Source organism: Pseudochaenichthys georgianus, chromosome 17, assembly GCF_902827115.2.
Source record: "Pseudochaenichthys georgianus chromosome 17, fPseGeo1.2, whole genome shotgun sequence".
Classification (NCBI taxonomy): domain Eukaryota; kingdom Metazoa; phylum Chordata; class Actinopteri; order Perciformes; family Channichthyidae; genus Pseudochaenichthys; species Pseudochaenichthys georgianus.
Window position 1 is genome coordinate 4,908,724 of NC_047519.1, and position 25,824 is coordinate 4,934,547.

The window sequence follows — 25,824 nt, forward strand, 5'->3', positions numbered from 1 at the left end:
GTTTCACCCCTTGATCTGATGATCATTGCACAGCGCAATAGTAGTAGTCAGATCGCTACTCCTGCTGATTTTAAAGCTAGATTTGGGTTGGGTTTCATCTACTTGAATGTGCGCAGTCTGTTAGGTAAACTAGATTTTGTCCGCATTTGGGCGAGCTCGACTGACGCTGACGTCATTGTTTTATCAGAAACATGGCTAAATAACTCTATTTTGGCCTCTGACATTGCCTTAAATGGTTTTAATGTGTATCGTACCGACCGGCCTAATAAAGGTGGTGGCGTTGCCATTTATGTTAAGAATAAGTTCAGTGTAACCGCAGTAGTTTCCAAATCTATCAGTAAGCAATTTGAATGTTTAGCCTTAAATATAGAAGTGGCAAATGGTCAACAGGTCATGGTAGTGAGTTGTTACAGACCCCCCTTAGCTGTCAAAGACTCCTTGTCTTCGCTAGCACATCTTTTATCGCAACTAGACTACAAGGAAATAGTGCTACTTGGAGATTTTAACTGGGACTGGTTAACTGCAGTATCAGAGGATTTTAAAAACCTTTGTATCTCTTTAAATGTTACTCAGATTGTGGACAGTCCTACTCGCCCTAATATTAAGTCCCCAAATAAATCCTCCCTAATTGATCTAATTTTAACTAATATTCCCTATAGATACTCAGCTGTGGGAGTATTTGTGAATGATCTGAGTGACCACTGTGTTGTAGCCACAATTAGGGACACAAAAGTCCAAAAGGTTAAACCTCGTATTATCATCAAGAGAGACATACAACATTTTGTGGAGCAGAGTTTTCTACATGATCTGTTTGGGTTTGATTGGGGAAAAATCCATTTGTGTGCTGATGTTGAGACTGCATGGTCTTATTTTTATCTTGGTTTTATGGAAATTATAGATAGACATGCACCACTGCGTACATTTAGAGTGAAGGGACGAGACAATCCTTGGTTTTCTGCTGAATTATCTAGTCTCCTACATGAGAGAAACAAGGCCTGGGCAAAGGCTAGGAAATCAGGCTCAGAGGTAGAATGGCTGGGTTTTAGGCAGCTAAGAAATAGCTTCACTTCACATATCAAAAGTGCTAAATCTAAGTATTATCTGTCAGTTACCACAAAGAACCTGAACAACCCTAGACAATTCTGGAAAGCCATAAAACCGATATCCACCAGTGATATCCGTAATGAGCTACCTCCGTGCCTTACCACATCATCTGGCACTATAGGGCCACCATACTAAATTGTTTTAATGAGCATTTTGTGTCCTGTGGCTCTCTGTTTCATTCTGTTTCTAATTCTGCTTCTGTAAACACCACAGTCGGTGACTAAGAACAATGTGGTCTGGAAAACCCTTTCAGTTTTACTCCCTTTACTGTTGATGTTGTTCGTGAAGTCTTAACCAAGCTAGATCCTAAAAAGCCGGCTGGTCCGGACAACGTAGAACCTTTCTTTTTAAAGATAGCTGCAGATTGTATTGCTCCACCTCTTACTACTCTTTTTAACCTCTCCCTCAGCACAAATACAATTCCAAAAGTATGGAAGTCAGCGTATGTCCTGCCACTACTAAAAGGAGGGGAGGCCACCTTATTAAACAATTATAGACCCATCTCTAAATTGTCAGTTCTGGCTAAGGTTCTTGAACGCCGAGTGAGTGAACAAGTAAAGGAGTTTTTATGTAACATGATGTTACATCCTGTCTAAACATCAGTCAGGCTTCAGAAAGCAACATAGCACCATCACTGCCACGATGAAAGTGGTAAATGATATTACGAGTATTTTAGATAATAAGCAGAGTTGTGCAGCTCTACAGTATTTGTTGACCTTTCCAAAGCTTTTGATACCGTTGATCATCGCATTTTGAAGCAGAGGCTACTCAGTATAGGCATATCCAGCCATGCAGTGGGTGGTTTGTGAACTACCTCTCTGAAAGGTCCCAATGTGTTCAGTTTGATGGGCTGTCTTCTGAGTGGTTACACATCACTAATGTTTTAGGTCCGCTATTATTCTCTATCTATATTAATAGTTTAGGTGAAAATGTCGAAGGAGCAACTTTACATTTTTATGCGGACGATACCGTTATGTACTGTGCCGGTCCCTCGATGGCTGTTGTTAAATTACAGGCTGTTTTTAACACTATTCAGGCTCAGCTCTCTGAGCTTAAGCTTCTTTTAAATGTGGATAAAACCAAGGTAATGCTCTTTTCTAAAGCTAAAGCTAAAAATACACCAGAGACTGCTTTGGATATTGTAACTACGCAGGGAATACAACTTGAAGTGGTTACCTGTTACAAACACTTGGGTATCTGGCTTGATGACTGTCTCACTTTTAAATGTCATGTAAATAACCTGCTTAAAAAGCTGAGGGTTAGGCTAGGGTTCTTCTACAGGAACAAGTCCTGTTTCTCGCTTGAGGCCAGGAAAAGGCTAGTCACTGTGACCTTTTGACCTGTGCTGGACTATGGTGATCTGGTCTATATGAATGCACCTGCCAATTACCTGAGCAAGTTAGATGCTGCGTATCACAGTGCTCTGAGATTTGTGACAAACTGTAAAGCACTTACGCATCACTGTACCCTGTATACCAAGGCAGGTCTGCCATCACTTACTGTACGGAGGCTCAGTCACTGGTACTTTTTCATTTACAAAGCCATGTTGGATAAACTACCATCTTATATCTGCTCCCTGATCTCTCGGCGAATTGAAAGTACTTATTGCCTGAGGTCGCATGCTGTGGTTTTATTAAATGTGCCAAGTGCTAGGACTGTCTTAGGGAAGAAAGCTTTTAGATGTGCAGCTCCACTAACATGGAACAGTCTGCAAAAAGAATGGAAAATTACCAAGCTAGTACCACTACATGTTTTTAAAGCTCGGTTGGATGCTACAAAGTCAGATGCTGTTGGTACCTGTACATGTGGTTAAATATGTAAATTGTAATCCCTGTACATGTTGCTGTATGATGTCCTTTTGTTGTTCTGTTGTTTATGTTTTTATGTCTTCTTGTGGAACCTACTGCTGCAGGTCTCCCTTGAAAAAGAGATCATTGATCCCAATGTGATTTTACCTGGATAAATAAAGGTTTTGAATTGAATTGAAAGATAGCTTCAACTGTATCTTGTGGTATGAAACATATAAACATTGTGTTGAACCTAAAAGTGTTTCACAAAGAAACCTCAGTGTGAGAGCACAGGGCTGAAATAACATGGGCTTTTTTGCTTTTTCTTAATATAAGTCTTATATAAATCACTGATTACCATCACACATGCACACATGCTCGTGTTGAATGGGTGATTGAGAGAGAGATGAGGAATTTAAAAGGAGTAAAAGAGACCTGTGGCTAGGGCTCTTACTTCTATGCTGCTCCATCGATCAGAAGACGGGAAGGACAATTAGAAACAAGCTTTACTGATAAAAGTATGTCTTTTCAACCCTGACTTCCAGAAATCACATTTATATGGGTTTAAATTACATTTTTTACAAAGCAAATAAACTATGCAATACTGCAAAGAAAATATATTTGTTATAGGAAGATATGGATCTGGTTAATTGTTAATAACCGGGTTATGTGTTAATTAACTGCAGACTTTTGATGCATCAGAGGAAAAGAGGGAAGAAGGCAAGAAGAACAAAAGTAGACCTTCATGTTCTCTTCCTTCCTTCCTTAGTTCCCATTTCCTTATATGTTGTATTAGCTAATAATCTAAACCTAACAAGTAACTAGTAACAAAAGCTGTCGAATAGATGTAGTGAAGTAAAAGTACAAAACTGGCTTCTAAAATATAGTCAAGTATAAAGTAGCATAAACTGATAATACTTACAAGTACCTCAACATTTACTAAAGTAAAAGTACAGCACTTTGTTACCATCCATCACTGCCTATGCTAAACATGGAATATGAGGCTAATCCTAGAGGGGGGGTTTAGAGCCTGTATAAATATGCAGGAGAAGCCGCCTCCTGCCAGTCAGAGTGAAGACTCTGCTAAGACTCAGCTGACTGTCAATATTCCAGTGTTTCAGCAGAATGTTCCGGGTGCTTTTGGACAGGGTCAGGGCGGCTCATCATGTTTCTGAAGCCTCAGTAGAAAGCTAAAGGTTCACAGAGGGCTCGTAGAAAGACGGCTTCCTGCTCCTGGAAGTCAGCGGCTGACACGTAATGTGTGAGCTGTACACATGCCACAGTTTTTGCGTGGCTGTGTCTTTAGTTGAAAGCCCAGTATCTGTCATACGATCATACAATAAAGCCATAGAAAATAATATGATACAGTACAGTGCAAGGTCTCTGTGTTTCACTGAAGCTTGGCTCTGTGTGTGTGTGCGAGCGAGCGAGCGAGCGAGACTCGCAGGGGCGGTTCTAGGAGGGGCGGGCAACAGGGCCAGTGCTCCCGTAACGCTGACCAGGGACCCCCCCTGTGGTTAGAATATTACGATTTATTGGAACTAAATCAAATCAGAGACCCGGATGTACAGAATCTCTCTCTCTCTCTCGAAGAAGAAGAAGAAGAAGAAGAAGAAGAAGAAGAAGAAGAAGAAGAAGAAGAAGAAGAAGAAGAAGAAGAAGAAGAAGAAGAAGAAGAATGGGAGGGATGAGACCCTCTTTAATGGTCTCACATGCAGAGCACACAGCACACACAGTGAGATGTGTTCTCTGCATTTAACCCATCCTAGTACCAGGAGTCTAGTACTAGGAGCAGTGGGCAGCTAGTGTACAGCACCCGTATTATTTTCCTTTGTTCCTCATTTACCTTCCTTCCTTCTAACCCTCCTCTCTTCCTTTCTTTTTCCTTCCCATCCTTCCTTAATTTCTTTCCTTTCATCCTTGTTTATTTCCCCTTCCTCCTTTTTCTAATGTCCTTCCTTCCTTCCTCCATCCCTCCTTTTAATTTTCATCCCCTTCTTCCCTCCATTTCTTCCTCCTTTTAATCATTGCTCTTATCCACCTTCCTCCTTTACTTTATTCCTGCTGGAGAAACAATTTTAATCTAGTCAGAGGTTGCGCTCGATTTTTTGCTGCCCGTCATTTTGACGGACAGGATCGTAATATTTCCGTCAAAATCCAGTGCCACCCGTCGGCCTTTACTCAACTCTGACGAAGAGGGGGAGAGAGAGAGCACACTCGTGAACTGTCAACAGGGCATGCATAACACCGGAGCCTCGCTGCGGGGAAACATTGGCGCTATTCCGAGTTTGTTCTAATCTGTCAAAATGACGGACTGCTTTCATATTTTTCCGTCATTGTTAAAAAAAATCCGTCAGCGACGGAACATATTCGGTTAACGCGATCTATGATCTAAGTTCACCCCTCGTGCAGCTTACTAAGGTTCGGGGTGAAGTCATGGCCTTCTCTGACTCCAGCTCCTCCTAGGGTTCCCAGAAGTCCCAGGCTATAGTAGGGTGTGTAACTCATTGAGTGTGTTATGGTCTGTCCTGGGAGGACGGGTCTCTGGGCTCTTTTAAGTTGTCAGAGCTTCTCACTCTAGCAGTAAGGGAGACCCTAGAAACCCTGAGAGGAAAACGTATTTCAGCTGCTTGTATCCACAATCTCATTCTTGCAGTCATTGGGTTGAAATTACTCTTTGTCCTTAAAATGTGTCCGTGCTTCTATTTGGAATAATAAAACAGTGCATGGTAGAGTTATCAGAGTGGGACCAGGTCTCTGACAGGGCTCACTTAACTCCCGGTGAGACGATCTATGATTTGTTGTGGATACTAAACATTGCTTTCTTCTCTTCAGTCTTCAGAAGTCAGACGTTTGCCTGAACTTGGTGACTTTACATAATATGCATAACCTTCATGGTGAACCACACAAATTAGTATGACATCATGCAAAACACATTTTCTTTTCCTGTCATGAGACTCCCAGTAGGAGCATGACCTTGAACCTCGGACATCTGTACCAGCTGCACTTCCTGGCCTCTCCACCGCTCAGATACATTTATCCAGAACTTGGCCAAGTGCCCTCAACTCCACTGGCCTGTATGACCACCAGAGTCAAAGTCAGGTCAATGTCAGCCGTTCTGCTTTCTCCATCTTTGGGGAAGTAGCTATATCATTAGCCAGCAGAGTGATTCACTGTAACCAGTTCAATTGAAACGATGCAGATGTGTGCAGTGTAAGGTTGACAGGCTCTAACCATAAAGAGCCAGACACTGACTTTAGATGTTGGCATTGAAAACAAAAACTGAACCGAAAAAGTAAAAGTTAGCATTAAAAATAAACAAAGCTCCAAAATACCAATAATTGACAATTTATTGAAAATCCTGTTATTTACATTCCGGTGGTGTCGTAAATTCCCCTTGTTTTCCTTAATCTGCGTTATATTATTTATATTTTAATCAGGCACATCTAGGGACAGTTAAAGCAGCGCAGCTTGCGGGTCCTCGCTCTGTTTACACAATGGATGTATAATAAGAACGTTTACGGCCCGTCCACACAGCGGTTTTGGAAAAAGCTTGCCGGCGGGCGTGTCTGAAGGTCGACCAACAACCAATCACATGAATCTCCCGCCCCTGACACACAAGCAGCGGTTTGATTGGCCAGAGCTTGTACTGGCATATGATTTGATTGGCTGACGCTTCCACCGAAAGCTTCAGAAGATACAAAAGTTGAACATTGCTCAACTTTTGAATCCTGAGATGCATGAAAATCTCCGCTTTGCTTCCCACAATGCAGTTCGGCGAAAAGTGAGGCAAAGTGACGTTACCCCATTCAAAGTGAATGTGCAGAAGCGTTGGAAGATTTTTTTAACGCTGCTGTGTGGACGTACCGTATTTGTGCGTTCATGTCAGGACATTACATGCTGAAAATAAGGTCTGCATATGAAACATGTAGTGCCTATCTAAAACAAATCAAATAGTAGGCTTACTAGCTTCTACACGCTAAAGCAACGGTAGTCAGGGATGCAAACTCATCAGGTATGAAAAAGGTGACAACGATCCGAGCCCCCCCCGACTCCACGGAATATCGGCTTTAAAATGAGGAACAGAGGATTTTCGCAGTCAGAACAACTAAAGCAGCAGTGTTAATAATAACAGAAACGCCAAAGAGTCACATCTAATAGAAATATATAAAAGCATTTATTTTAATTGTGTAGCAGTCAGTTTATCATTTTGGCAGCACTGTTGAGCATTTTGAAAATGTATTTTCATGCCTCTGTGCAAGGCTTAGTCTTTCCATCTGTACAGCCACTGGTGTAAAGTAACTAAGTTCATAAACTCAAGTACAATACTTGGGTACAATTTTGAGATACTTCTACTTTATTAAGTATTTCATTGTGTTGCTACTTTGTACTGTGTCTCCACTACATGTATTTAATCCCTTACAGATCTGGATGAATGATGGTAAATATAATCAAGTGTTAAATCAGACTTTAGTTCCACCTGGGGTAAATCCACCAGCTACCCTGCAGTCTACAAAGTACTTCAAACTAGCTGCACCTTTACCAGCTTTGAGAACACTTTAATGATCAATCATTATAAAACATATCCTATATATTATTCTGAAATGGACCAATCTGCACAATGACTACTTTTACTGTCGCTACTTTGACTAGATTTTGATGATAATACTGTTCTACTTTTACTTGAGGAACATTTTGAATGCAGGACTTTTACTGTAACAGAGTATTCCTACACTCTGGTACTTCTACTTTTACTCAAGTACAAGATCTGAGTACTTCTACTTTTACTCAAGTACAAGATCTGAGTACTTCTACTTTTACTACAAAATCTGAGTACTTCTACTTTTACTCAAGTACAAGATCTGAGTACTTCTACTTTTACTTAAGAACAAGACCTGAGTACTTCTACTTTTATTAAGTACAAGATCTGAGTACTTCTACTAAAGTATAATATCTGAGTACTTCTACTTTTACTCTAGTACAATATCTATACTTATACCACCTCTGTTTATAGCCTATGAAAAAAACTATTAGAAAACGAAGGCTAAAGCTAACGTTAGCAGATAGTGACAATGTATGCTAGCTAGCTAGCTAGCTAGCTCAACGATTCCTTAAATAATATTGCGACAGAACAACTTTTCAGTTCACATCACGCTCTGCCGCTCTGCTCTGCACACCTGAACACCTGAACGGCCCGTTCTAACAGCTGTTCACCAGTGGTGCAGTCTGTGCCACAGTAACTCCGCACAGTTAACGAACGCACCGTAGATAATGTAACTGACCCTCATCCCGGAGCAGCACACAGTTCAGCCGGCCCGAAAGACAGGAAGACTAGAGCACACAGCTCGCGCTTCATATATTAAAAAATAACACCATGCGCGTCATGACATAACAGCTCGCGACCGCAGATTATTTCGGCGATTAGATAAAATGTAAATTACATTTGATGCAACTTTAGTTACATTTCCATGAGTTTTCCAAAACTTTCTGAAAAATATTGTTTTCCATAACTTTTCCAGGGCCTGGAATTTGCATTTTGAATTTACATGACTTTTCCAGGTTTTCAATGACCGTACGAACCCTGTGCTCCTCCGAGGAAGAGACACACGTTCACTAAGCCAAACTATATCCGGTCACAGAGATCTGCTATTTTAAAGTAAAGTCAACACATATCGACCCTAAATATAGTCTATATTAAGAACGAGAACAGTTTTAACATATATATCGTTTTTTGTAAACATATGACAAATGTGCGAGGGTGATGACGTCAGAGCATCGTCCTTCGTGCCGGGACTTAGCCCCGGACAGCCCGGCCCAATTTCACCCCTGGGTATTTGTGAGGGAGGCCTCAGTAGTCTGTCTGTTTTATCTCTTGGGAACAATGCCTAAATCAAATACTACTTTCTAATGGTTTCTTTTCCTAATAAACCTTGCATTGGGTTGGTCACACAATGCATTCTCTTGTGCTTTGTTCTATCTGAATTATGATAAGGAGTCATCACAAACTGTTTAGTTATGCTATCTTACAATAAATACTGTATATAGTAAATGTGAAGTAAAGTGTGTTGCCAGTGGCGGCCGTCCCATAGGGGCGCCACCCACCCTCTTCCCACATGTTTGATTGTCATTAAAAAAAAAATATATATATATTTTTAAAAAATATATTTTTTTATTTTATTTTATTTTTAATTAATGAAAAAGGTAAATATTATATAGTTGGTTTCAGTAAAATGTATAATCTACAATAAAATCTCATTTAAAATTGTTTTATGATGTCTAAAGTTACTGATAAGTCGCATGTTTCCTGCCTGGCCGCAGCATGTATCATTACCCTCTCTCGTCCGGGCGGTAGAAAGGAGCCCTCAGCCAGAGCAGCAGCAGCCAACAAGCTGACTGTTGCTATCTGTATAGTATGCCGCCGAAACATAATTTCAGCCAATCAGCGTCGTCAGATCAGATGCTCAAAGGGCGCCGTGTCAGCGCCCTGGCCTGTGTGTCTGTGAGTTGTTTGGACTCGTATCCAAGGTGACGCTACAGTAGTTGTCTGCAGGTGGAGACTAGGGTGCTAGTGGATCGCCGGAGCATTGACTTACATGCATTTCCTGGAGACTTATCCTAACCTTAACCATAACCAACACATGCCTAACCCTAACCCTTACCCTTAACCTAACCCTAACCAAGTCTTCACCCTACAATTAATGATTCCCCTCATGGGGACCTCCAATTTGACCCCACAAGGGAAGCCAGTCCCCACACGTGACTATGTTAACAGATGTAGGTCCCCACAAGTATAGTAATGCTAGACCACACACGCACACACACAAACGCACACACACACACACACACACACACACACACACACACACACACACACACACACACACACACACACACACACACACACACACACACACACACACACACACACACACACACACACACACACACACACACACACACACACACACATAATGTTCGTATTTAGTCTCCTGATTTTAAATGGGAATTAAATCATTTGAGTGTTCCCAAAGCACCAGTGTTCAGTGTTGCAGTTTGTGTGGGCCTACTGTACTGTTGCACAGTTTTGGAAGATTCATAACTAACCACACTGAAGATTATGGATTATCTCATATTTTTAAGCCTCAATTTCCCCCCCCCCCCCCCTCTAACATCACCAGATAATTTAAGGGGTCATATCTCAAAAATGTCTTCCGGGGGAGGATCCCCCCGGACCGCCTTAGCATGGTTTGGTCCCTATTTCATAGCCCCACCAAAAATATGTTCCACCAGCCAGACACTGTGTGTCGCCAATGTAACCGGTTAAAACTCGAAGTGGCGATGAGGTCTTAAAATATATGGAAAGGGTCTTAAAAAAGGTCTTAAAAGGTATTACATTTGAATTCAGGATTCCTGCATATAGCCTACCCTGTCATTGTAATGAGCCTTATTTCTATTTCTGTGTTATTTAGCAGAAACCATTCTCTACTCTACATTGTCATTATCCTCATCCTCATCATCCCCATTTGACATCCTGTATGTGATTCTACATCAGAGATAATGTGTTCTGTGTTGATGATCAGCACCAAGCTAATATAAAGTCCAAAGACTGTACTTCCTGTCTCCGTGTCCACTTTCTCACCGGAGTGCTGTTCTGGATAAAGCGGCTCCAGCAGAAACATCACAACTCACACCCCAATAGGTGGTATTTTCAATATTGTTTCAGCTGGCAGTGGCTTTCAGTTTCACACGGAATGGATCCATTGATAGATATTTTCTTAATGAGCCAGGCATTTCATGTAATGTCGCTTCAAATCGTATTCAAATGCTTAAAAGAAATGTCTTAGTTGATTGATTGACATCTGACGCAGTGTATGGTGATAGCCCTCTCTTGCTTTCTAAACATTTGCATATTACAGTGATGCAAATTAGTCGCTTTTCGGCGCCTCCCGCTTTTTTAACGCTGATTTGGGTGACTTTTGTAATTCGTGGAGAACCGAAGAGTTTTTGTTTTGGGAGGGGGGGGGGGGGGAGTCAGTCCGTCAGTCTCAATTAAAAAAAGAAGACATCTAGATCGCAAAATAATTAAACAAGCGAGTGTCTGTTTTTCCTGGCCAAGGACAGGTTCCTTGAACACAACACGGGCATAACGTGTCTTCACCATGGTCTTCACGTGGTTATGTCTCGTCTGAAAGGAGTGTAGACTAGAGTGCTGACGGAGAGCATCGGAACGCCGCTCCAGCTCTTCAAATATTGCAGTACCCATAAGGAGCCGTACACATGCCGCAGTGTTTGCGTGGCTGTGTCTTTAGTTGTAAGCACAGTGGCGATCTGTTGTTATTAGCATCTGGTTAGCTAGCTATGCTAACACATTTAAAGAGCTTTTCTACAACCAGGTGGAAGAGAGCTCTCTCCTGAGAGGCTCAATAACCTCAGCTCAGTGAGGTTAACCCTCGTAATGTCCTCCCGATTACTATGCAACTTGTGCCCTCTGGGGTCAAAAATGACCCCAGGACAACAGGAGGGTTAAGGTAGGTAAAAATAAATCATTCATGTTCGTGTTGACATGAAAAGTGACCACACGGTCGGTGTCTCTGTTCATCTTTTTTTTTCTCAATGCCCTTAAAAGTTCTGTATGAATCATTAAAAAAAAATGAATGAATGAACATTTGCTGCTCAGTACCCAAACATAAATATTAAATATGTCTCATCCCCTCATTAAAACATGAAAAATAAAATGACGGGTAATAATGGATTATGACGGAAATGTTACGATCCTGTCCGTCAAAATGACGGACAACGACCACTGGACGAGAGTGTCACGTTACTTCTCTCGCGGCATAGTTCACGGCGACGATTGGCTGCTCAGTAGTGATGGCAGTTTGACACTGAAGCTTCGAACGGAGCTTCAACCCTGGACTTCCTATTCCATAGAAGCAGTGCTTCAAAGCTTGCTTCAAATCACGTGACATATGACGTCAGAAGCAGCAACTGCTTCAAATCACGTGACGTGTGACGTCCGAAGCAGCAACTGCTTCATTTCCTGAATGAATCACTTGACTGGTTCGCGGTCCATTCACGCGATTCAATGCACTGCCTCGTCTCGATTCTGACAGGTGACAGGTTGAAACAGTTTCGAATTTGAGCGCTTCAACACTTTAGGCCGCTCTAAACAATGCGCAATGTGTGGGTTGTTGTCGTAGTTTGTGTTGTTGCTGTTGAGTTGTTGTTGGTATTGCATTTGAATTGTAGTATCATTATAGAGCAAGCCAGGAAGAAAGATAGGTCGTTCTGGCTCGGGAAACACTTCGAAATGTGGAGAAGTTGTGAACAAAAAGACAATTATCAGTAATATAAAAGCAGTTCAATATTTTAAGGAATAGATAGCCCAGTGGGTAGAGCCGGCGGCCCGAATGCAGCTGGTTCAAAGCCTGGAATGGATGTATTTTAATCATTGCTTTTCAACTTTAATAACTGATAAAAGGCCGTCTCCTCCCAAAAAAATGTCCAGCACTCTCTACACACAATTATCAATCTTTAATTACAAATAGAACATGATATTCAGTCTTAGTGTGTGTGTGTGTGTGTGTGTGTGTGTGTGTGTGTGTGTGTGTGTGTGTGTGTGTGTGTGTGTGTGTGTGTGTGTGTGTGTGTGTGTGTGTGTGTGTGTGTGTGTGTGTGTGTGTGTGTGTGTGTGTGTGTGTGTGTGTGTGTGTGTGTGTGTGTGTGTGTGTGTGTGTGTGTGTGTGAGTGCATCGAATATTTTTCAAGGCAAAGATACGTTAAACCCAATGCAGCCTTGCACTTCGCCAGGAGAGGTCGCTGTAACTGAAGCTTCGAGAAATGAACCTATTTCCGACACAATTGTCCAAGTGGTTCGATGCTTCATTCAAAGCTTCATTTTGCCATCACTAGGTTAAGGCACACCTTGATATGATCATTATTCTTTCACACACACACGTGACGTCACGAGCTTGTGTATCATGAAAAGCGCTATAGAAATCCAAGTTATTATTATTATTATTATTACCCACAATGCAACGCGCGCCATATATATATATATATAAATACATATAAATACGCCATTTTCCTGGAGGTGCAAATATCCTGGAGGTGCAAATATAAACAGCTAGCTAACGTAGCCAGATGTTTTAAAAAGGGACTACCTTAATGTTGCAGTTTTGCATGAACAATGATTTAGAAAGGTTTGTTTTGCGCACTAGGCAGCATCTACGTCTATCTTCTGGAAACACCAGGTGAATACCCCACTTGTCACAATAATATTATCATGCCATTGCATATATGTGGTATTTTAGAGTTGACTAGATATTGATTAAGGCAATAGACTATGATATTCTGCTTGCACCTCGCGTGAAATGGCGGATACCGGAAGTACGTGTCGCCCTCGGCCCAAAACCCGTATGTGTGTGTGAAAGAATAGTTATTAATGAGACATTAGAGACTAAATGAAAAACAGGTATAACATACTATATGACAGTAACACAAAAGTTGTTAAAAATCACAATAATACAGTTTAAAAGGGGAGTGATTTGTAAAATATCCAAAAAGAAAAATCTGCTTACAGTTCTGTTTCCTATGGGTGTTGAAAGATGTATCCATAGATCTCTTCATGTTGCTCACAAAGTGCACCAGATTGAACACATCTTGTGTCCATATCTTTCTGTGCACATGCATGCGTGCGCGAGTCATGGTGAGATATATCTTTCTTTGCACAGCATGAAAGAAAGGCGAAATGAATGGGCTGTGATTTTAGTTTTTTTAAGCAGAGGTTGAGTTCAATCATGTATACGGCCCTCGCAGGATGTTGTAAAAATTGAAAGGAAGAAGGTTCCCCACCCCTGCTGTAAATAATAATAAAAACCCTTGATTTATAACTTAACATCTCTGTCTCTATTGATCTGAGTATATTATAAAGAGCAGCCAGTTAATTGAAGCATTATAGCGCAGGCCTTTGTCAGATGGTATATTACGCTGTTTCTGCTTCGAATAGTTCTCTCTTCTTTCACCATACCTGTGTTTGCATCACTGATATTAGATTATGCGAAGTGTTGACGGTCTGGGCGACTGTCAATGTCTTAATGTGTGGAAACAAATAAATACATGTTGTGCAGTACTGCAGAGAGCGGCTCTCCTGGTCTCCCTACACTGAATGATCAATACTGCTTTCTGTTCTGCCTGTGGCCTGCGTGTGGTTCATCTGGCCCTGCCAACCACAACAAGTACATCCTTAAATATAATATCAGTTGCCTTTTAATGAAGGTGCACCTAGTTCAAAGTCTACATATGTAATCAGCTCAACAGCACAGACTGCAGCCTCTGACATGAGTCATGACCTCTAAAACGGTTTGGAATAACACCGAGAGCCTCCATGAAGGTATACTAGTGGTAGTAAAACAATGTTAACTAAACGTATACATATTCATACAAAAACTATTAAGGAGGGACTGTAATTACTTTTGTAAACCACATGTAACTGGTGTGAAGTGTCTCCTTAGAGCTGAATGGAGAACAGTGAGCAGAAATGTGTGTGTGTGTGTGTGTGTGTGTGTGTGTGTGTGTGTGTGTGTGTGTGTGTGTGTGTGTGTGTGTGTGTGTGTGTGTGTGTGTGTGTGTGTGTGTGTGTGTGTGTGTGGAGGAACAGAGAGAGGAGGTGATTATCAGAGCTTACCAACCTGATGTAAGATGCATGTTGCTATCCACACCTCTGCCTCTCACTCCTCAGTCATGTTGGCATTATGTATTTCTTACTTTGTGAGAGACTCTAATACTCCATTTGTCTTGAACAGATAATTATCCGGTCCTTTGCTACAGTTTAGAATGTTGTTTATTTAGCGCTTTACATGCCAAGTGTTAATATACAGCCAATGGTGGTGGTGAGCATCTGCCGGGCCGATGACATCTCTTCCTCCTGTGCCCTCGTTCTTTCCTGTCACCTATGACCCCTTGTATGCACCTGGTGCAGCTAAACCCCGCCACCAAGTGTTCAAAATAGTATGGCACTATACATTTAAATTAAATACACTGACATGCCAACAACACCCATAAAATGGCTCCTACACACACACTAAAGACACTATTCTAAAGTGCATCCTCTGTAGATCTGTTCGTGGTTCACGTAAAGCTAATGTGAAGTGGTGTGAGGGTCGTTTGCTTTGTCATGTCCCGGTCACAGTCCTGTATGTTAATATTAAGAAGTGGGAATTAAGGGAGGAGATAAGGCAAGGAGGGAGGAAGGAAAACAAGAAGGGAGAAAAAAAGAACAGAAGTAAAAAAGAGGGAAGGGAGAGAAGACGGGAAGGAGTAGAGAAATACTTACCCTTTTAGTATGTTTTATTAACACAACCATCCATTACATGATCTATTTTTAATACTGTTCTTTAATTCTGGCTTAGAGCATTCTCTTACCTACATGTGTCTTTCTAAGGCTGGTATATCTGTATATGTCTCAGCTCTCTCTCCTCGTCGGCAGGAACCAGAGCAGAAGCTTTTCTTTACATCCCACCACGAGACAGGGTCCACTGATCCAGCTCTAACGAACCGCTCGGTCAACACCGTGTCGAATCAGCCCATTTCAAATGACAATTTGCCAAGTCACTTAGATCCATGCTTCACTGGCTGACAGCACTTCCAACATGTTCAAGTGTCCCAGTAGATACAAAGTCAGAGGGGAAATGAAGCCTCGAGCTTTCAGAACACATGAGTTAAACCTGCAGCTTTTAGAGACAAGATTAAAAGACAGATAAAGGTCAGTATATTGAAATGATGTCCTGTACTGTTGAGTAAGAACTGAGGCCATGTCATGTGTTTGTTGGTGAGTTTAGACCTAGCTTCTTCCATCATGTTCAGTCCTTGTGAAAACCAAATAAGCATAACTCACAATGTTGTAGTATTCTGGTTGGTTGAACATAAATGTGAACGGACTTGGGGAGTTACAGAAAGCCTTGGTCAGTGCTGCTGTTGGTACGCTGTGGAACGGACAATGTTTCCTACCGGAAGCAAAACCATATTTATTAAATCAATAAATAATGGTTTTCATCGATACTGTGCACGTGCTGCACATGATCCCACACACATCTGATGTCGGTGCACAGTATCTATGACATGTTCTCTTGGTAGCAACAACAGGCAGAAACAACTGGACAAATGCCTCGCTGTTCGCTCATCTGGTTGGTCGTCTAATCAGCGAGATCTCGTGTTTTCTATCGTGTCTTCTTGTCTTGTGGGTTAAACTCATGTTTGATCAAACATATCACACAGTACAACCGGTCAACACACAGTCCAGTGGTGATAATACTTCAGGCCTGGATGAATGATTCAGTTCAGTGGATATTGGAGCAACATTTATGAGCCCAATGTCCAGTCATGTGGACGCGGCGCTAACCGTCCACTGTACTGTGAGACTGCAGGAGAATGTGCGAGTGTGTGCATGAGTGAATACAATATACATATACATTGTGGCTTATCCGCAATCTGTGTGTCCATTTATCCTCTTGGTTACCTCTGTGAGAATTCCCAGAGGAGCAGTCCATGTAGGTCATCCCCAGTTGAGCACTGAAGTAAAGAACACCCTAATACCCAACAGCCGACGCCGCGTCCCCCGTGACTTCCACTCTGGCGTGCTCTCATCTGAACACCACGCATACAGACATGCTCTTTTCTGCCTTTACGAGATTATCTCTGCAAGATGTCTGCTTCGTTGTTACAGTGCGCTGCAGAGTGCAGTTATGCACGTAACTGCAACCCCAAGCGTTTTATAATTCTCCCTCCTGTTATGTGCAACTGCATGATGTTGTGTTGCACTGCGCGTTCTGTCACACTGCCTCTGAGCACACCGCAGCGCTGCGGCTGATCCGGTGCAGTCACCAGACACACAGTCACATTTACAAAGGGACGGGCTTTCCCCTAAAGGGATCTCTGCCGTAAAACAAGTTATCTGTTTGTGTAATCTACAACACTGCAGTCCAGATTAAAACAAAGACAATAACAGAATGAGGGTTGATCCCTGATAAACCGTGGCCTTGTTTCAAGAGGAAATCACAGTTTATAACTAAGTCTTTTCCTGTTTGGTATCAATGTGTGTATTCATGAAATCATCTCTGATAAGAAGACCAGTTTGTTATTTTTCTCAACACACTGAAACAACTACATCCTGACTTAATATAAGGTTCAACTTCATGTAACTGCTGAGTCCTAAGACGTTTGTAGTAGAGTTCAAGTTCATGCATTGTATTTTTTGACTTTTGAAAATGAGAACTTTGGAGTAATTCATGGGGAAGATGTGACTGTCCATCTCAGGAGACTGCAAAGAAAAAGGTCACTTGAAAATGGAGGCCAGATAATTGTCAGCTTTGTTGAGAGCACAGGAAGCTGATTCATTGGGCTCGTCGTGTTCACAGATCAGAGCACTGTTCCCAGTGTGCTGGTTACTCATAATGACTAGCCGTCGAGGGAACAGCACATGTGAGGATTAAACTAGAAGAAAAAGAACATTGAAAAAAAGCAAATAAGTACAAAATAGTTGGGGTTAAAAGGTAATACAGTGAAATCATTGTATCCAGTGGTTGAGTGTGTCCTCAACTCAAGTGCCAGGTGAAGGCAGGGGACTCGGTGTCTTGCTGAGTCTTGGCACTTGAGTGCATCTATTCTCTGAGACGAGACATGGAGCGTTTTTTAAAAGAACAAACGGACAAAGCCTTGTTGAACTGAGCAACCCTGAGAGGATGGCAGACCTCCCATTCTAAACTGAGCTCACTATCTACAATGAAACAAAGCTTGCAAGGATAACCGGCTTGTAAATGCAAAGGTATGAAAACATGAACTATTTTGTAGTGAAGATGAAAGTTTCCAAGAGGCAAATGAAGGAGTGTGACGTGACTCACATCACTGATCACAGGCTTTCAAGCTGCCATTGAGAAGGACATGAACCTGCTATCAGAGGCTTCATGATGGGACAGGAGAACAGGGGCACCTGCTGTTGGAGCTCAAAGGGGACCTGTTGTGCAAAATGCACTTTTTGATGTCTTTTATACATCAACATGTGTCCCCGGTGCGTCAGGGAACTCACGCAGCGTCAGAAAATAAAACCCTCTCTCTTTTCCTCCGTACCCAAATCTCTAAAAACGTGGCTATAACGGAGCTGATCCAGATTTGCGTCCGATATGACGTCATCTCGGCAATGCAGACCCACTGCACCATCAGAAACGTTGCTATCAGAAACAATGCCCCACTCTTTTGGACGTAATATGGTCGGTGTTTACATTAGCATCGCTAACACTCAGAGCTAACCTGTGCTGGAGAGCATGTGTGTGAAGAAGCAGGAAGTAGAAAGGAACTCACCTTGTGGTTTAACCGGCAAGAGAGCAAGCCTTTGAGCTCCAGACTGTTTCAGAGAGAATCCTTGATAATCCACGATATGGTGTTTCATCACGGCAGTATCTGCCGGTAGAATGTCCCGCATGAGCAGGCATAAGCTCCGCCCCTCTTTTTGATCAACATTTTTTTTTGTAAAGCTTTATACCCCAAATCAGCACTTTTGAAGACATGGTTTTTATATATTTGTATATATCTGAGACCTATGCTATTGCCTAAAAATAGCATGATAGGTGACCTTTACAATGTCATGTCATGATACTCTTAAAGTCAGAGACGGGAGAAGTACTCAGATATTGTACTAAAGTAAAGGTAGAAGTAAAAGAGAGTAGGACTACTCTGTTGTTGGACGGCGGACAGGTGCGGCCACAAATAGAGAAGACGGCCGCCATTTCGGCCTATCGGGTGCCTAAGACAAAGAAAGAGGACAAGAGGTTCATGGGGCTGGCCGGCTACTGCAGGCAGTTCATCCGGTCCTTTTCCGAGCTGACCAGTTAAGAAAGCTCTCTGTGGTAAACCGCTCCTATACACTCCTAACTTCTCTCTCCTTTTCCTGTTGCAGACCGACGCCTCCGACAGCGGGGCGGGGGCCGTTTTGTCCCAGGAGGTGGAGGAGATCCACCCTCCTGTACTGTACATTTGCTGTAAGCTCACTCAGCGAGAGGTGAACTACAGTACGGTGGAAAAGGAGTGCCTCGCCATACGGTGGGTGGTCGGAGCACTGCATTAGTACCTCCTGGGGCGCCCTTTCACCCTCTGATCGGACCATGCAACTAGGGATGGTTAAGGTTTTAACGGTAATACTACTTTTATCGATACCGCTTATCGGTCCGGTCTTTTAACGGTACTCTTATCAGTTCTTTTGGAGAAAAAAATAAGGTAAACTAACTAAACAAAATGTGAACAAAACTAACATTGCTTTTTATTTTAATTAAATACATAATATTTCACATCAAAAGAAACAACAATGTTTTAACAAATCGTATTAAATAATAATAATAATCATAGACGCAGTTTGCAATCTTTTTGCGTATTAGAAACGGAGTTGGCGACACTAAAACTGCAATATAATGTTTGTGTAGCAATAATACATATGACATATTTTTTACATGTCTCCAGTACCGATAAAAAGACCGCTAACGTCGGAGCTTAACGGTACCACGGTCTTTAATAATTCAGCCCCGGGGCCCGTTTAATACCAGGGCTCGGTACCCATCCCTACAGGCAACGCTCCAGTGGCTCCATCGCATGAATGATGCCAACGCCCGGATCAATCGGTGGTATCTGGCGTTACAGCCTTTCAACTTCAAGGTGATCCACAGGCCGGGTAACCGGATGGTCGTGGTTGATTTCCTCTCTCGCTCGGCGGAGGGGGGGAGTCAGCTTTCCCGGCCTGAGTCGGGCAGTGGGGGTATGTGGCAGCGGGGTGTGGTTAGAGCACCGGCTGCTGGAGTGATGGGAGCGGTTCGGTCGGAGACCAGACAGCTGATCAGAATCAAGTAATCAGTCACTCAATAAAAGCATGTTGGTAACCTGGTTCTGGTCTGTCTTGCAGTAGGCTGGGTCCTGGGAGGACGTCTGGGCCGCACAAACGGACGCCATAAAGACCCCGCACCGACAATAAACCTGTGTTGGTTCACCTAAATCAGGGGTGCCCAACCGGTCGATCGCGGGGAGATTCCCAGTCGATCGCGAGCTGTGTCTAAAAATAGAACAACAATATTCTGTTTTATCGTTTATGTCCGATAACATAATCTTCCTGTGCCAGAATAATGCACATGAATGCATCAAAGCTTTGTGATTGGCCGGCGTGACCCCATGTGTCGGGGCGTGGCCGGTGGGCAGTGGGCACTAGTTCGCTGACGTTGTCCGTGTCAACAGGAGTGACAGTCCGCGCACACACAAGACCGCAATTATGGCAGAAGCAAAAAAGCCCAAAATATATAATTTTTCACTCCGAGGGGGAGGATGATCATTTTTGTATCTATTCCAATTCAAAGTCCATCCGTCTCATCTGCAATGCGAGCGTGGCTTTATTGAAGAAGGGTAATTTAGGAGCGGCATTTCAAAACAGTGCACAAACACTACGAGACAGAATTCCCTCCTAACGGTACGTCCACACAGCAGCTCCAGAAGAATCTTCCACCGCTTCCAACGCTTCTCTGCCCATTGACTTTGAATGGAGATGGAGTCACTTTGCCTCGCTGTTCGCCGAACTGCATTGTGGGGGAGCGAAGCGAAGATGTCCAGGATGTCCAGGATCTCCAGGATTCAAAAGTTGAGCAATGTTCAACTTTTGAAGCTGAGCTGGAAGCGCCAGCCAATCAAACACGTTTATGCAAATCTGACAGTAGAAGCGCTAGCCAATCAAACTGCGTGTAAGCAGGGAGAACCAGACCGCAGTTCATTTCCTCATATTCCAAACGAGAAATTACGGTAGCAAATCACCCGGTTCTTTACGACCAGAACTATTACCGGGATACAAACCGGAGGAACCAGGCATGGAGGGAGGTGGCAGAGACAGTGGGGGAAACTGGTAGGTTTTCGCCTGTTTGGGGAGTTTATATATATATATATATTGCTCGCATAAAATCCCCGGGGTTTTTTGCTTTGTATGTCGGGGGCGGGAGTTTCATGTGATTGGTTGTTGGTCGCATTGCTCGCAAAAAATCCCCAAGCTGTCAGACACGCCCAGCTCCAAGGTTTTCAAGATTTTTGAAAAGCTGCTGTGTGGACGTACCGTAATTCTGCTCTACGCTCCCAAAAGGGGAGGGGCCTGAAAGGACAGCTAAATGCACAGCAGTCCATTTTCACCAGGCCCAACAACAAGAGCAAGGCTGCTACCAAAGCATCTCATCGTGTCAGTCACGTTCTTGAGAAACACATGAAGTCTTTCAAAGACGGCGAAGTTGTGAAAGAAGCATTCCTGGAGGCTGGCGACGCGCTTTTGGGGGACAGTAAAAATAACAGTAGCATTTCAACAGGTTTTTGATATAATAAAAACTCAAGTTAGATACCGTTATTAATCAGCTGTAAGTTTTAGTTTGTTTGAACTTATTCATTATAATTATTGTACAAAATGGTATAAGAATGCACACATTAAGATCTGTTCTGTTTACATTTATTATAGTCTATTATCAATTCAGGTTAAGAAACTAGTGTTGCTTGCATCCTATTTTACAGGCATTTCTTTTTATACTCTACTAAAATGCAACAAGAAAAGGGTTTGATTCTATTAATTTGGTCTCTTTTATTGCACTTTGGCAGCAGATTCCTGTGTAGCTTCAGATCTGAGTTGTCTTATTAGTAAGCCTAATTTATACTTTTGTATCAACACTATTTTTATATAATGGCAAAGAAAGGGTTCAGAGTATTTTCTTTGTTCCTGTGTCATATGTGGCAGCACTGTTCAATGCTTCTTGAAAACATTACCCACTGTAGTTTGTGACGTGTGAATAAACTCCAACTCTGTATCAACAACACTGTTGTGTAACTTCAGTTAAATACTTGTATGTGTGTAGATTAGAAAGAGGTAAGATAAAGGATCTGCAGTATTTTATGAAGTATTAATCGTACAAAGGTCAGTTTTATACAAGTGTGTATTTACCTGGTAGTAGGCTGTCAGTAATGGCTACGCCTCTCTATTTGGAATGGTAGATCTCGGCAGACTGGTAACTTTAAAAGTAGCTCTCGGTTTAAAAAAAAAAAAAAAAGGTTGGGCACCCCTGACCTAAATCCTTCTCTTTCCGTCCTTTTTAAACTGTGTGTGAGCGGAGGTGCTCATTAATCAAAATCTGCAAAGTGACTAAAGGTACTACAAGTACAAAGAAACATAAAATGGAGATATTCAAATAATTCACAATTGCTTCAAAATGTTACTTATATACCGATCTGGAGTTAATGTGCTGCATTTCCCTGTTTCAGAATTCTACAGGGGTTTGGAAATGTCCGGACTACCCCAGATGATGAGGTGACCACGGTTCTTTAGTCGAAGTTACTGCAGGAGTGATATTTGTAGGAGTGATATTTACTGCCAAGTTATATATTATAGTAATAATATCATCTTACAGCTGAGGGTACACCACCAGGCTCTGGTATGAACACGTTATCCTAACCCTAACCCAAGGGTACAAAGACAAGTAACAACACATTCAGACTGAATGAGTTCTCTCCTCTCCCCCTCCTTCTCCACCACGGCTAATTTCCCCTGGCAATAACATTGACATTAGCATCTCCCAGTCCTACAATGAAAGAACAGATCATGCATCCAACTACTGGAGATTCAACGGAAACAAGGCCGTCTTCGTGATCGGAGACGACATGAACCCCGGCTTGGCCCACTACATCCCCATCCTCCAACTTGATGGCCATCCAGGAGCCAGAGTGGAACGACTCCTAAGAATATGTCTCCCAATCCTACCACCCAGCAACCCGTGTCGTTTTATTAGCCCTCAGCAGTGAAAAACGGAACCCAAAACACACCGTCCATCACTGTCTAAGCCAGGGTTCCTCATTGCGCGGCTCGAGAGCCTCATGCGGCTTGCCAAGCTTTCATTGGTGGCTCGCATGACAGTAGGCGAAATAAAGGGGTGATAGACAGGGGTGCACATAATAAATAATAATAATAATAAATTGAATTTATATAGCGCTTTTCAAGTCTCAAAGTCACATAACGCAGGTACGCATGCGCGGCAAACATCTGAAATGCGTAAGTCACTTGTGTCACTAAGCGCCTTTGTGTAACTGATAGGTCATCAAAACAAAACACATATTTGGTCTACACGTGTTTCTTGTCAACACTCAGTGGAGTAAACTATTTGACTATTATGTCCAAAACGCTAAAATACACTAAGCAGCCACTTTGGCGTTTTGCTCCCTGCAGAAAATCTTCGGACTTTCGGACTTGCCGAACCGCACATGCCGTCACCGACGGACCTGTGAAGCTTTTCCAGGAGGCGGGCTTAGATCACTGGACGACAAAGTTGGTTGCCGTGTGCACAGGCGGGGCTGCTGTTAACGTCAGTATGTACAACATAATTGTGCCGAAACTACGCCAACCGGCTGCGGTGGGAGACTCCCCTGTGTGCACATTCTGTGATCCATGCACACACTGGAGAACTGCGCAAAACCAGCTGATCACAACGCTCTGTGGTCAAGCTGCTGCAGTTTGTTTTACAAAAAGGTGGAGCAAAACACACAGCTGCAAACTTACTCAGGGTGTTAATGGAAGAGTTTAATAATAATAATAATAATAATGCATTTATTTTATATAGCGCTTTTCCGAGTGCTCAAAGACGCATTACATTACAGTATTGGTTGGCTGCATTGCATATTGTATGTTCTGGGTGGGATGACAGATTAATAAGCAGACATGCTTATTATAACTGTATGCAGCTTTTCATACTTTGCGGTATACGTGGCTCTCTTATTGACTGTGTCCTATCAATCCGGCTCGCATGTATACAACAGTGAAGACCACTGGTCTAAGCAATCACGCACCACCTTCCCCAATGCAGATGTTTATTTCTCCCTCCTCAACTTTCCCCCACATCCCACCTCAACACAGCAACTGACCCTCACCATAACCAACAAAGCCACAGCCAAACACTTTCAGACACTCACAGCCCTCCCACAAGACATATTCCATATAGAAGAGGATCCTCTCACTGGGAACACAACCAGAGTCCAACACATATTCAGGAACTGGTACAACCAACCCCAACGTCATGACATATAACTACACACACACACACACACACACACACACACACACACACACACACACACACACACGCACGCACGCACGCACGCACGCACGCACACACACACACACACACACACACACACACACAGATCTGTAGTGTAAAGTAATCCTAACCAGGGACCCCTGACCTCAACCCAAACCTAACCCTAAACCTAACTGAAGGATAAAAGACAAATCCCAACGCATTCAGACTGAACACCCCGGCTCTCAGTTCCCTACCTGTGCTGCTCTGGATGGTCCTGACGGTGGTGGCGGATGTGCGTGGCGGGGAGGAGGGCAGCAGGAGCAGCGGCCTCCCCCCCTCTCCTTCCTCGTCCCCCGAACAGCCCTGATCGATTGCCCGGACATAACTGTGGCTCCGCATCCGGAAGTATCCAGGCATAGGCAGGGTGTCCATGGTGTCCATGGTGTCCATGGTGTCCATGCGGTTCATGGTGTCCATGCGGTTCATGGTGTCCATGCGGTTCATGGTGTCCATGCGGTTCATGGCAGCCTGCAATGCCTGGGCCTGCATCTCACTGTAGACCTGCTCACACACCTGCTCGATCTGCCCATTCACCTCCACCTCACTCAGCTGGAGGAGGGGGAGGGAGGACATCAGAGAGAGAAAAGGGGAGAAACAGAGAACAATAAAGAGGACGGAAGTTGGTGAAACGACTGGTGTTATTTATTATCGATTAAGAGGCTGCCTATTGTTTGTCAAAGTTTGAGCTTGAAGAGATACATTGGAAATAATTTAAGGAGATAGGGCTGTACCCGAATATCCGAATCTTCGTTCGTTGGAGTACTATTCGGGTTTCAATTTCGTTATTCGGATATTCGTTTTGTTTGTTTTTCCCCCGTTTTTTTTCAAATTGAATGTATTGTAATCTCCAATATCAACGTAAGAGCTTGTGCCTCTTTGGGGGGTGCTAACACTTAACCATAAACATTATTGTTTACTTTCTCCGTCTTTATACGTAGATATTACTTTTCTCCGTTAATCTCCGTCAAGTTGTTTCCATAGCAACAACAACTTCCTGTCAACAGCGCTAACTCTCCTTCAAAATAAAAGCATGTCCATATAGACATATACAACTGCAACGAAAGTAACAAACACAATGCGACATCCTTTTCAATTTCAAAGAACACACATTGGGTTACATTAACAAATAACTATAAAACAACAATACTGTAGAATAACAAAATGAATGCCGTGAATACACCGAAATACACGTGTTGAAGCGGTTCGCTGCTGATTACTACGCCCCCTCCCCCCCCGCGCACGCGCCGAATATTCGCTGCTGATTACTACCGAATATCCGGAGCCCGAAAAATGGTATTCGGGACAGCTCTATAAGGAGGGCATGCTTGCTGGCATCTGCTTGATTCCTTGGTTTGAGGATTATTGGTTTGTTCACTAGGGGTTTGAAGAACCGAGTTTGGCATTTTATTAGAGGAGGGAGGGGCTTGCTGTTTCCAACCAGCTCTGGGCTGTAGCTATTCAGATGAATAAAGAGAACTGGATACAGTGTCAGAGGCGGGCCCTCGTCCATTCCTATGAGAGCTATCAGTGTGAAGGCAAAATGGAAGTTGTAGTACCGCAGTTTGGCCATTACATACATTTGCTCAACCGAGTGGGGCAGTTCCTGGGGGCTCGTCTAGGAAGAGGGGAAAGGATTGCTACAGGGGGCTGAACCGTAACCGCCATTGTTGGTGGAGCTTTCAGTTGTTGACACCACATGGCACCACTTGAGTTTCAGTCTGCATTATTTAAGGGTGGAGCCGGGAACATTGGATGTG

At 43.0% G+C, this 25,824-nt stretch overlaps 1 protein-coding gene across 4 annotated transcripts in view; it reads right to left on the reverse strand.

The window, feature by feature from the left end:
* The window catches only part of LOC117462483 (disks large-associated protein 1-like), a 287,620-nt gene that overhangs the window by 103,416 nt on the left and 158,380 nt on the right, over nt 1-25,824 (reverse strand). For all 4 annotated transcript variants that reach the window (XM_071206261.1, XM_071206263.1, XM_071206262.1 and 1 more), the window contains one exon: nt 24,262-24,616. In XM_071206261.1, coding sequence (XP_071062362.1) covers nt 24,262-24,616 — 355 coding nt within the window. The remainder of the gene's footprint in view (nt 1-24,261; nt 24,617-25,824) is intronic.